Below are 12,835 nucleotides of genomic sequence, written 5' to 3' on the forward strand. Positions count from 1 at the left end.
ATACTAAAACTAACAATATTAAAACAAAGCATGTATTTGCTGCTTACTACTTAGTAATCATTTGAAAGCACTCCTGCAGACATTATGTAATCGCAAAGATTTTAGCAGTCTGTGGAAAGTGCAAAGGAAACACAAGACCCAAAGGGGCTGCTGAAGGAAATGGTTTGATTTCTGAGCTGCGCACCTTCTAATGCACAACAGAGGGCTTTTTTTTATTATTATTTTTTTTAATTTTCTCACCAGGCAGTATTTTCTCTCGGGTGCTATGCTGTTCTCATCCCACACTTGCTGAGACACTGCCTGTGTGTGTGTGCGTGTGTGGGTTTGTGTGTGAGGGAAAAGGTGAGCTAAGACAAGAAAGTGCACCGGAGGCCTCAGTGGCCTCTTCATAAAAACCGGTTTTGGAAGATGGGGGTAGGGTAGGGTTGGGTAACTCCCAGTGTCAAGTTATTCTTGGTGCTGCTAGCCGAGTTAGGATCAGAAATGCTTCAAGCGTTAACGTAATTGCAAGAATGTGAAAAATGAAGTGTCGAGCTCCTGAGCAAAGCAAAAGGTCAGAGTCAGCCTGGCACAAAACAGCTCAGTGGAGATGGCCTCATTAGACCATTAAATCTGCTTCCCTTTCTTCCCTTTTGTTTCTGGAGGATGCTTTCATTGTTAAATTTCTATTAATGATATATTTAACCCTTAAATCATTGCCTCCCGCCGCTAGCAGCTGTTATTGCACACGTCTCATTCTCAATTGATCAGTGGCACTGGGCCTCCGCAGGAAAAAACGACTGCTAAATGCCTGCTGGATTACAGGTCACTTGTACTTCTGCATGTAAAACAATCAATATTCTGTAGATCCTTTTCTGTTTTTTTTTTTCCTTTCTTTCTCACTGACTTCTTTTCTAACAAACCAGCACAAGCAGTTAAACACTCATGAAATCCTTCACACTTTGATGAAAAGAAGAGTATTTGTCAACTACAGCACATTGCTACTTTTGCCAGCTATCCACTAATCAGCCGCATTGTAATATTTAAGTCAGAACCTGCAAAAAATACAAAGCCAATAATAAAGGTACATTTCAACCTCACAACATGATGTTTAGGGACTCAACACAACAAAAATGATACCCAACAGAAGTAAACATCAACCTAGACAGCCATGACAAAACATTTGGAGCATTAAAGTTCATTAATTTGTATCTCCAGCAACATGAACAAAAAGCCCAGCTCTTCAATATTAAGGACAGCTACTGAAGGATCTACTTCACATGGAAGCCACATGAAACGTTGTTTTAACACACATATCCTGTATGCATCACAAGAGCACGCACAAGTCTCGTCGTTAGGGAAAAATAGGATGGCGTTAGACCGCAGTCACAACCCTGCTGCTCGGACACACATGCAGTGAATAAAGGAGCTGACCTCTTACCTTGCTCGCTGCTGTTGTCTCCGCTTTGTGATGCGTGGCCCCCACTGGAGGGCCCTGGCGTGCCTGCTGAGTGCGTTGAGGTTGCATCATCATGGTCTCTCCACGATGCTGGGTTCTGGTGCATACATGCCAAGGATTTTTTGTTTTTTTGTATTTTTTTTTTCCACAGTTACAGTTCCAACAGCAAATGAAGAACAGAATGTCACCATGGTGGGAAGTTTGGGGGATGGGGGGGGTGGGTTGAGAGAAAGGCAAAAAGAGACATGTTAACAATTCAGAAATTCAGCATGAATCAACTGATAGCCATATGTTTTTATTAAAGCTGCAGCTTCATTCTACTGTACATGACGCTTTACAAGAGAGTTTGCTCTTGCTGTGCTAAAATAACAATCTGGATGATAAAGTTTACTAACAGGTTAACCAAAAGGGGCAGAGCACACTGTAATGGGGGTCACAGGAGAGACTACCAGAACCATTTCTAATAGAAGTAGTATACTTAATTTCAGAGCCACTGCAAAAGGAGACACACTAAGGTAATAAAAGACAGTCAATCAAGGCCATCAGGTTTTATGGTATATACTGTCTAAGAAAGTGATCACCATCATGCTAACAGCACAGTAAAACATCACTGATGGGATCTGACTGGGAAACCACAAGTCTCTGTTGAGCCACAGAGCACGAGTATCCAGCTAGAGTCACTCCCTACACGTACAACCCAAGCCGAATAAGCAAAGCCCTCTCCCAGGTTGCAAAGGTAACAACTGGGTGGTGGGACAGAAGCTTGGCCAAACATATTCCTTATGATTCTCCTCCTCCACTGCTCCCCAATCACTCCCCAAAAGCCTGTTGCTGCCAAAAGGAAAACAGGATTTCTACTGTACAGGAAAAGCTTTATCTAAGCGGCATGAAAGCAGGCAAAAGATGGAATTTCCTCCAAAAACCAAAAAAGCAACACATGAAACAGATCCGCCTAAGGCCTGGCACTGCACAGCTAAACACCAACTTGTGGGTGACAGTGAGGATGACTAACAGCTGACGGCATCCCCTTTCTTTTATGGCTTTAACTTTTTTAACAAGAGAATAAGGTTGCAGAAAGCAAATCAATCTTTGTTAACCTGTAGTCCCTTTCACAAAACTGTCCACTTCATGTACTTTACAAGCAGACACACAAAAAATACACACGAAGGATTACCATTTTGTGCAAGGAACGAGCCGGTCCAACAGCCGCATAAGGTTCTCTGGATGGCGAAATGGAACAGAGCGTCACCTCCCCACCCAAAGCCTCTTGAAATGAACGTACAGAGAAATGGGGAAAAAAAAAAAGAGGACACGTAGCCTAATGCAAACGTCCGAGCCAAGCTCCCTCCTTTTTATCTGCATATTAGGGAAACGCTCGAATAGTACACTGGGGCTCTTCACTTCGTCCGCAGCCTCTTAGCGTCAGCTGTTTGCCGGATGGTAATCAGATAAAGGGCTGGAAGAATTGCTTGAAAAAGAACAGAGACAATAGCTCGGCATGCCTTGAGCCCCCTACAACAATGAGCGAATAAAAACAATAATTGCAACATGTTCACCTAGGCCACGGTTTTCTGTGACTAGGCATGGAGTGCCACTAATTTATGCACTCGGGGTTTCTTTTAGCTGCCACACATGTGAAAATGACATTAATTATCCAGTAACACCTACAGTATGATTTAAGGCAAACATTATCAAGAAGGAAAGCGAATGCTGTCTCTCAAAGCCCAGGCAGGCTGGGCCATTCAGCTTCCTGCGGCTCAACCCGATGGATCAGCCTTTGCCTTGCTAAACTTTGTTTTCTCTCTTTCCTCTGCCACCATTGCTGCTGTTCGGCCTCCGCCGCTTTACTACATTAACATTTTCACACATAGAGAGCCCAGCAGATGCACAATGCACAGGGTGGCTCGACTGCCAAGTGCTACATTGTGAGCCATGTTGTGCAGGTAGTCTTATACATATTTATCAAACAGGGCCACTTGTTGCTTAGCAGTTCTTGACCATTAACTCATTCCATTCTTTAGCCTGCCACTCTAAAGCTCGATGGTGTCCTGTCTGTTGCTGTACTATCAAAAATATAACACGGCAACTGCACTCGGCAGAGACCTTCGACGTCTACGGATTTTGTTATTTTTTTATTTTTTTGTTGTTGTTGTCGTTTTAAAGTTTTCAGTAAGTCACCCCTTCTGCGTGACTCCTCGGCTTCACCAACAGAATTTAAAGGGAAAGGGCAAATTATATGTGTGACAATCCCCAAGTGCCTTAATAATTAGGAGTCAAATATGAATCACTCCTTGCTCTTTTCTAATTGTGTTAAAGAGCACAGTTACCAGGAGAAAAAAAAAGCAAATACCAAGTGCAGCACAATAGAAGTAGATGGAAAATAGATACAAGAAGCTAGGTCTCCCGGGGCAGCATTTTCTATTTGCTGGGTTACAGACTCACAGCTGATAATGCAAGTTGTAATTAATATAAAAGCAGGAGGCAATATGGGGAAAGCTTGTACTAGTCAGGCCACAAGAGAACACTCTGTCGCTATCCACTGTTTCTCATTTACACACAGTGGATTGCCGAGAAAGGAAAAAAAAGAAGAAGAAAAAAAAAATGCCGGTGTTTCTGACCATCCCTTGGTATCATAATAAAAAAAAAAAAAAAAAAAATGTCACCTTCACTGCGATTAAACTAAAAACTCACCAGACCAGTGTCGAGGATTTCTATGTACACAAAAATGGAACACACTTCCTTTTCGGTAGATGGAGGGAAAAGGCAGCTTTTGACGGCGTAAACAACTTTATTTTATCAAAGACCTCTTCAAAGCTGTGCCACACCTCCTTTTTTTTTAATGTTGCCGGATCACAGACACTAAAGATAGGCTGAGATCTTACATTAAGATATACTTTTATTTACTAATTGCCGGCTCCCCGGAGACTTGGGTGTGCAGGTCACTGATTTCAATGCCACTGTATAGTGTTACAATCTGGGGAAATTAAAACGCTAAAAAGCTCTTTCTGCTCATGTAAAGCATGGCATTAACCTATAAATCTTAACAGCAAGTTGCATACATTGAATTGTTCTTTTGCCTACTCTTCCAATTTCTATTTTTCTTTTATATATAATTACATAAATACCATGGTTCCTTTCCTATTAGTGAAAGGCGAGCCCAAAGAAGGGTGGTCATTCACCTGCTGGAAAGAACGAGCATTTAAAGCTGACATTGAAATTAGAAAAGGCACCATATTAACTGTTGATATTTAGAGGGCACTCAGCACTGCTAACAAGCAAAAACTGAAACGACAGAACGGGTTGTAAACACAAACGTTCCATCTGGAAAATCTAAAATATTTTAGCAAGGATCTGGTATTTATTTTTATGGATATTTCAATGCACATTTTTTGCTAATTCTGTACACAGCTAATTAGAAAAATGAAGGAGCACTAATTTTACATTTGCCACGCAAACTTCAGTCACAGAGTATGAATCTGCACATGTAAATAAATTGCACTTTTACAATGTTTTAGAGAAAGCTGCTGTCTTTTTTTATTAGATGGCTTGCACCAATAAACACGCTTCACAAATCAAAACCTTTTTCATCAGTAAATATCAGCGAACCTTTGCCAGGGTGAGCAGCATCGCATATATCCATTCCTATTTCAATTATTAAAACTTTGCCATGTAATTTTTTTTTACTAATAATTTGAAAGTTAACCTACAAAGTCTACTTAACATGAAAATGTCAGATTTTATATAAACATACTATCCTAGTTTCAAACTATTAACATCTACACTTTCTCTGTCTAAATAAAAAATAAATATTTAACTGGTGACTATTTTAAATACAGCCCACAGCACAGTTCTGCCAGCGTTTTTTCTGCAATAGTACAACTAACTTTTTTCCTATTATTCTAATTATGAAACTCTTTGAGTGCAAAACCTATGCGTGCTTGAACTGTCCACTTACTTTTTTTTTTCTTGTAATTCAGAGACATAACTCCTTCACGTCACCAATTTAAAAAATTTCAAACTTTACGAGGACATTCCCTACAATTTTGTCGCTGCACTCATGCTTGCTCACATACACGCACATATTTTTGAGAAGCATAGCTGCCCTGTTATCTTTAGAAAGTTATCAAAAACATTACCTGCATGTTTCTTTTTTTTCTTTTTTTTTATCAATGTACAAAAAAGCAAATATCACGTCTGCAAACAGAGTTTGAAATGTAGCTAGTGTTGGCTCAGGCTAATGGTATCCTCACTGGTTAGAGTCGAAGACAAACAAAAATGCAAATAAAGTGGAAACGTAAGGAAGTACTATGTGGTTTAGAATGCCATAGCCAATATAATTTTCTCTTTGGGCACAAATACAAAAACATTATTGCTCTACACGTTTTACATAAACACAGATAAATCTGCTTTTCTGGCAGTCTCTTGCAACTCCAAATGAAATCAGGCGCAACAGAAATGGTTCTGTGCAAATAATACACAGATTTGTTGACCTATCTTTAACCTTTGTAGCAGCTAATCGACAACCTTGAGCAAAAGATCAAAACACAAGCTGGGATTTTCTATTTTTCTTATCCCTGAAAAGCATAAGTAGTAGAAACAAAAAAAAAAAAAGTACTGTATTTTTTAATGCACGTGGGAAGTCAAGTCTGCATGCAACATGTGTCACCTCGAAACAGCCTAAAACACTCATGCTAATCTACAGGTACAGTAAGTGAAGCAAAATATGTTATGACTTATCATTATCAGTCACCTGAGCATTTACACCTACGTAGGCTCTTGAGAGAGCAAATGTGGCCTACTGTACATCTGCATAACAGTCGCTAACAGTATTAATGGGGAGTATTTGCAGTTTTTTTTTTATTTATACACTAAATGTACAGCATTCACAAAAATCCTATTGCTTTATGCTTTTACAGCGAAAATAATAAGGCTCCAACAAGACAGAAAATATCAAGTGAAATAATGCCTATTACAGACTGCTACCCCATTGACAAACAAGCAATAGAAACCCCTACAACAAAATCACACACACACACACAACAGGCTGCTACTATTATTGTGAAATGGCTCATCATCTTTACTGCACCAACTTTCACCAAATGAGATCTAGCCTTGGGCTACATATTAAAAATGCATATCAAAGCAAAGAAAAATGGACGTGAGAGATTCAACCTAAATAAATTAGCATATCTAACTACTGCATCGCCTCTCCCTCTGAGCCAAAAACATAGTAATGAATAATACAAAATAATAAAAATATCTCTCTCTCTCGAAAACTTGTCTTGCCTTTATGTGTTTCTGCTCTGCCAGAATCAACTGTCTACTACATCTCTAGTTGTAGCCCAAAGCCCACACTCACTATGAATACGTTCACTTATGGCACCTTTTCCAGCCACCAAACATTTTAACCTCTTTCAAAGCAATACTCTCATAGCAGGTTTCTGTGTATTTTTGACCAACAAAACAAAAGCACTTGAAATCTCTGTTCGTCTTGCACTTGTGCTAACAAATTGCCATCCACCTTTATTCATTTCTATGCCGTGCATACTGCATACATGTCACTGGACTCGCAGTTGGCCAATGCTTTCTTTCCCTGGCGATTTTACTTCATGAGTCAAACAATATCTCATCTCTTCAAATGCGATCGGTAAATGTTATGTTTAGTCTTGTCTGAAAAAACTTACTTGAGAAAGTGTAAATTAATACATGCTGTGCCGCAAAACTCAAGGTTCTCAAAGAGCTAAATAACTCTAAGTCATATAATACGAAAATAAACATAAATCTACATAGAAAGGGACAGATATGGAAAAATCAGCAGTGCAAACTTTCTTTCCTATTACAAACTGCTACTGAAATGGGTGTCAGCAAACATTCAGAGATATAAAAAGAGCAAAAAAATAACAATAAATAAACAGACTTCTACTCTGAACTGAACCGAATTTGGCGTGAAGCCTTTTCAATAGAACTGCTACAAAAAGCAGACCCAAGGATTTAAGGATCTTTTATCTAAAATTCCCCAATGATGAGACAAACCATAATGGGAACAAGACAAATTAGTTGTCATAAACACTTGCGCTGGTTATTGACACTCCACTCATTTCCACAAATCTTTAATTATCAAATTATCAAAGTAATACTCAACACAATGGACCAGGCTATGATGTCTACATCTGAATATTATAATGAAACAGAGAAAATTGGCTTGAGCATCTGCCATCTGTCCTGAAATCAAACCGGCTAGTTTATCGAAGCAATATTATTTCTAATTTCTGCACTTAAAGCTGAAGTAAAGTTTGTCTCATGGCCAAATTGTTATGAAGTTTTGATGATTTTTTTTTTTTTGGTCAATCACTACTGAAAACAATATGAGGTCTTTTTCAGTACAGTATTAAGGATTAGACTTAACAGATGCAGCAAAGTGACTTTGCATAACACTTAAATCTGCTGTAATGCCTAATAGGCTTGAGCATCTGCAGCTCATAGATATTAATCAGTCACAGTATCGCTTAAATATGCACTCGCAGTATCATACAACTGTTCACCAAATTATTGTGTGGTGGGAAAGAAAAAGAAAGAAAACAACTTTGCCCAGCCATCGCCCTGTGCCTGTTTTAATAAGAATGCTATTTACTGACTGTCATTCTGGTAGCGATTTTCGCAGATCAACGTTATGGTGGACTTGCTTTACTCCTTAACCCGGTGTCTCAGCAGTGCCGAAAGGTGAACATTGGTGTGCGGCTCTTGCAAAATCCATACGCGGTCACAAGGAAGGTTTAGGCCGGACTAAAAAAAGCACACCGCAAAGAAATCAAGCGTGGTATTATTTTTAAGGTTTCTACCCTCATTCAACACGTTTCAATTTCCATCATTTGCTTTGCCTACGAGGCCATATTGCTTTTTGGAACCGGCCACCTATCGGCTAGCGCAAACACTCATGACTTTGGAAAAACATCACCTTAAAACGCTACGTAAACTGCAAACGATGGAGCTCGGGACATGACATACAGTCCGCTGCGATAGTAACAAAGGTGCCTCATAAAAATCCATATGCGCAATAATCGACTGAATCAGTTCGTACTCTCGCAATTCCAGGCCACTGCGGATGCGATCATCTGGAGTTACACAAGTGTCCCACCAAAACAAGCAGCTCTATCTGCAAGTAGACAATATGTGTCTGCAGGATAGGGAAACGGAAACCACAACAAAGCAGAAGATGACTTCAGATATCAGCCTCCACACAGACTTCAATTCCAACGCAACACAGGAAACAGTCGAAAATGTTCGACGAAACATTCTACTGAGTGCGAAGCCAAGCTTGACATATAAATACAAAGTCTGAACGAACCCTTGACAGTAAAGCAAGCAAGCAAGCAAGCCCTCGACAAAGAAGACAAAATGGCTTACATGGTCGGCTAAGTTTGTGGATGATCCTGAAAGTTCTTCGTGGTCTGACTTTGAGCTGCCGTCCCTTTCGTCAATAACCAGGTCGATTGGCATTTTTCCTTTTAAACAACTGATATACCGATGGCAGAAATTATCGCACAATTCGTGGACCTATAAAGGAGCAAAAAATAATTTCTTTTTTTAGAAAGAGAAACCAGGCAATCTAGTCCAAGAATAACTATAATTAGGGGGCATAATAGTGGAAGGCAAGGAAACAATAGTAAAATTGTTGCTGTGGTTATTATTCTCCAGAGACTGCAGCAACAAGTTGAAAGGCAAAAATGCCGTTCAAAAACTAACAATCTACTGAGTTCACAATGCTCTTATATGTATTGTTTAAACTTGGATAGAAACAGTCATGCTAACATAAAGGGGGCATTTGCACATTGTTAATACAAAGGCAACGTAAGTGCCAAAGCCAGAAAATTATACCTTTCAAGATTAAAAATGCATCTTTATAAGGTTACATTGACTTACAGCAACTGCTCAATGTCTACATTTACAGGCTAATCGCTGTGATCAACATTATTGTCCGAAAAAAATATAAAGATCATTTTAAAAATGAAAATTCTTTTAAAAATGCTCTAAGTTGGGAAAACGTCCGAGCAGAAAAAAAGGCAATCACATTGTAAAAAGAACACAGAGTGTATATCTGGAAACACTCCTTCCATATATCCGTTTTTTGGGATTACTTTAACACTATAAGATTTCATTCCACATTGATGATTTTGCTGTGTACCTTCATGCACGTTTTCTATAATACATTGATGTAAATAAAAGTGCGCATGCCATGCCACAACGCACAAGTGTAATACAATCTCAATCATGTTATTTAAAAGCATCGGACAAACAAGCGACACCATTTAAAACATTGTAATTTGCAAACAGGTTCAATTTACCTTTTCTAACTCCAAAAGATGAAAGCGTAATACTTGTATGGCTTGAATCATCTAAAGGGAAAAGTTAAAACAAAACGAGAGTAATTTGAATTAGAGTAATTAGAAAAGCATTCCATTATAATATATTATGTACATTATAATTTGCCCTCGCATTAAAAAATCACTTGTAAATCTCTCAGTGAGCCAACGCAAAGCTCCGAGCACCATTATTTGGCTAATAAAACGTGGATCGCACATCTTCGGCTTGTCAACCTGAACTTCTAAATTGGGTATGATTGCCACCACTGTCTTTCACTAAGTTGTCTCAAATTGCTAAGCCTTTTCAAAGTAAAGTACAATTCCGCTAGTATCACATAATAATAATAATAATAATAATAATAATAATAATAATAATAATAATAAATTGATGAACATTTACAATACACAACAGCGGATAAATCAAAAGTCGAAGAAAAATATAAATCAGCACGGCTTAACAACCAAATTAAAACATTAAAAACTCAAATGTCAAACAGAAATATAGAAAGACTATTTTTTCATGAAATAAACTATTTTTATTAACTGTAGATCTTTAAAATGCGAACAGCTTATACAGTTGATTGAAATACTCATTCTGTTAAGCGCAAATAAATATAGAAAGAGAAGAATGCCTTACCAAATTGTCCAATTCTGGATTTGAAGAAAATAAGGGTTTTTCTGCGCGGACCTACAAATAACAGAATGAGGTGTATTGTGTTACTTTTTTTTTCCCTTCCTCTCATACTGGAGTTCTCTTAAGCTGATTAAGATCTAATTTTCAATCTAAGAAAATACAACATGAATTACTGTATTATATATTAAAATAAACAGGGCCTGATTTGGTAACTTGTATTAAAATGAACACTTTGAAAAGTGCTGCAAAGTCATTACATACAACTAGTTACGGTTATCATATTAATAACAAAATTGACAGAATCCATACTTGTCATTATATATTGTACTATAATTTTTAAATTAAAAGCATTGCAAAAGAAAACATTCACAAGCAAATAACGTGCCTGTTCAGCACACAGGCGACGTGTGCAAGGCGTGTTTACTAGAGTGTTTAAATTTAACTTAGTAGCTCTTTTTTTAAGGGAGTAAAAAAGACTGCATCACAATTGTACAGTACCAATTACTTTTTCAAAATATGTGATCAGAGCAAATATGAAAAATTGACCTGTTTGGCGAAGACGGCGATGTCCTCATTGAAGGAGTCGGAGGAGCAGACGTCGCCGCCTGCCACGCCGGGCTCTCGGGGTGTGCACGTCGCCAGCTCGCATTTCTCAAAAACCAGCGCTAGCAGAGGAAATAACGGGTGACTGAAACGGAGTAAAAAAGTAACCTCAGAACTCACTAAATAAATCCCCCCAAAAAAACTTTATCCAACTTAAAAACAGCAAAACGCTCCCCCCGACAAGTCTGAAACACTTAAGACCCTACACACAACTGATTTGACTTTACACGAGCGAACGAAGACAAAAGCTTACAAAAAAACGACACTGGGGCTGTCATGAAGTGCTTTCTGAAAATGCCGTATGACTGTTTAAACCTCATAAGGTAGAACCGGAGCATCAACACCCTACGCCTTTCCAAAAGGCACATTTAAATCAAGTTAACATACTGCAGACAACAAATACAGTTAAGCACAATTTCAGAGCGGCGTTTGTTTTGTAAAATTGAAAGAGTATATAGGTGTTTGTCGAAACAGCCAACTTTAGCTGTTAAGGCAAAGTTAATTCCATCTGAATATCTGTGTTTATTTCCATTGCAATTTAAATAAATGTCATATAAGACATACATGGTCGTACATGCAATAGAAAAGTTGTCAAAAATATCTATCTATCTATCTATCTATCTAATCTATTTTAAAATAATTTTGTGACTTGGCTTACTTTTATAACTGAAATTTTAAATAGATTATGAAAAAAGAAAATTAAATGCCAGTACTATTTTGTTAAAAACAATGCTGCCAACATTATGACAACATGTAAAACTGACTACAAGTACTACAACGTACAAGTATGAAAAAAGGTGATAAATCTCAGCTTGGCACAGAAGCAATTGCCGTTAAGTTAAACTGCTTGGCAAAAAAAAAAAAAAAAAAAGTCGCATTAAATTCATACTTGGGTGTAAGAGTTTACAAGCGGGCTATCCCGTGTTCACACGCGAAACTACATCTAAGTACCGTTTTAAAACTGTGTTTATCGGTTTCACGTACCCGTAAATTGCATCTTTATCTCTCTTCAAAACATCGTTGACAGCGGATCCCATGCCGGTTGGCATTACGTTGGGGTGAGGTGCGTGAGCCCCGTAGTGCTGGCTGGCATGTAACGGTGGCCCATGGTTCAGGTGATGTACCTGCGGTAGCGGTCGAGGAGCATGAGGGTCTCCATACATTGATGCAGGTACCCCCACCCCGTCCATTCCACCGTAATGGGGTAGTTCATCGTACTAAAAAAGGAATAGAGTGGAATAACAGACATAAGCAGAACAATCAGCGAAAAAAAATTGTAAAAGAAGTACGTAGGGCGATTAAACAGACAAAAGTAAAATTAAAATGCAGTGAATCAGATGCAGAAGATCGAAGCAAAAAGCAACGGTTACTATTCTGAAATAATTGTTGGAAAAACACAGACAGAATATTAAAATCTCATGCAGTTAATTGTACTGAGAAAAAGTGTGCCTTGAACAAAAGAGTAAAAAAAATGATAAAGAAAAAGAGTAAAAAAAAGAAGGAAAGAAAGCTTCTGAATTTACCAGGAACATTTTAAATCTGCAATCCCTCTTGTCCGTATCAGTTTCATAAAACCAGCAAATTACTTAGGGACCCCCTTTGAAAACAGCACTGTGATTTAGCAGTAAGGTCGCCGGTTAAACAAGAATGTTGAAAAGGAACAGAGCAGCGCTGAAAAACGTGAAATAGAATTAATTCATCATTTTATCTTTTTTTTTTTTTTTTTAAGTACTATCTTTAAATTTGTGCCGCGATCGCTAAGCAAAGAGAGCAACTGGATAGGCCCTTCTCACAGTGGGT

The 12,835-nt window shown here is 38.3% G+C and overlaps 1 protein-coding gene across 5 annotated transcripts in view; it reads right to left on the bottom strand.

The window, feature by feature from the left end:
* meis2a (Meis homeobox 2a) overlaps positions 1-12,835 on the bottom strand; it is a 115,057-nt gene that overhangs the window by 101,387 nt on the left and 835 nt on the right. For 4 of the 5 annotated variants that reach the window (XM_039740982.1, XM_039740984.1, XM_039740986.1 and 1 more), the window contains exons 2-7: positions 12,020-12,252; positions 10,979-11,120; positions 10,436-10,486; positions 9,781-9,831; positions 8,843-8,992; positions 1,421-1,535 (exon numbers count right to left, since the gene is read on the bottom strand). In XM_039740982.1, coding sequence (XP_039596916.1) covers positions 1,421-1,535; positions 8,843-8,992; positions 9,781-9,831; positions 10,436-10,486; positions 10,979-11,120; positions 12,020-12,252 — 742 coding nt within the window. Of the gene's footprint in view, positions 1-1,420; positions 1,536-8,842; positions 8,993-9,780; positions 9,832-10,435; positions 10,487-10,978; positions 11,121-12,019; positions 12,253-12,558; positions 12,834-12,835 lie in introns of those variants that run through there. The other variant, XM_039740983.1, reaches the window with a different exon arrangement.

The sequence above is a fragment of the Polypterus senegalus genome, chromosome 18 (genome assembly GCF_016835505.1).
Source record: "Polypterus senegalus isolate Bchr_013 chromosome 18, ASM1683550v1, whole genome shotgun sequence".
Taxonomy (NCBI): domain Eukaryota; kingdom Metazoa; phylum Chordata; class Cladistia; order Polypteriformes; family Polypteridae; genus Polypterus; species Polypterus senegalus.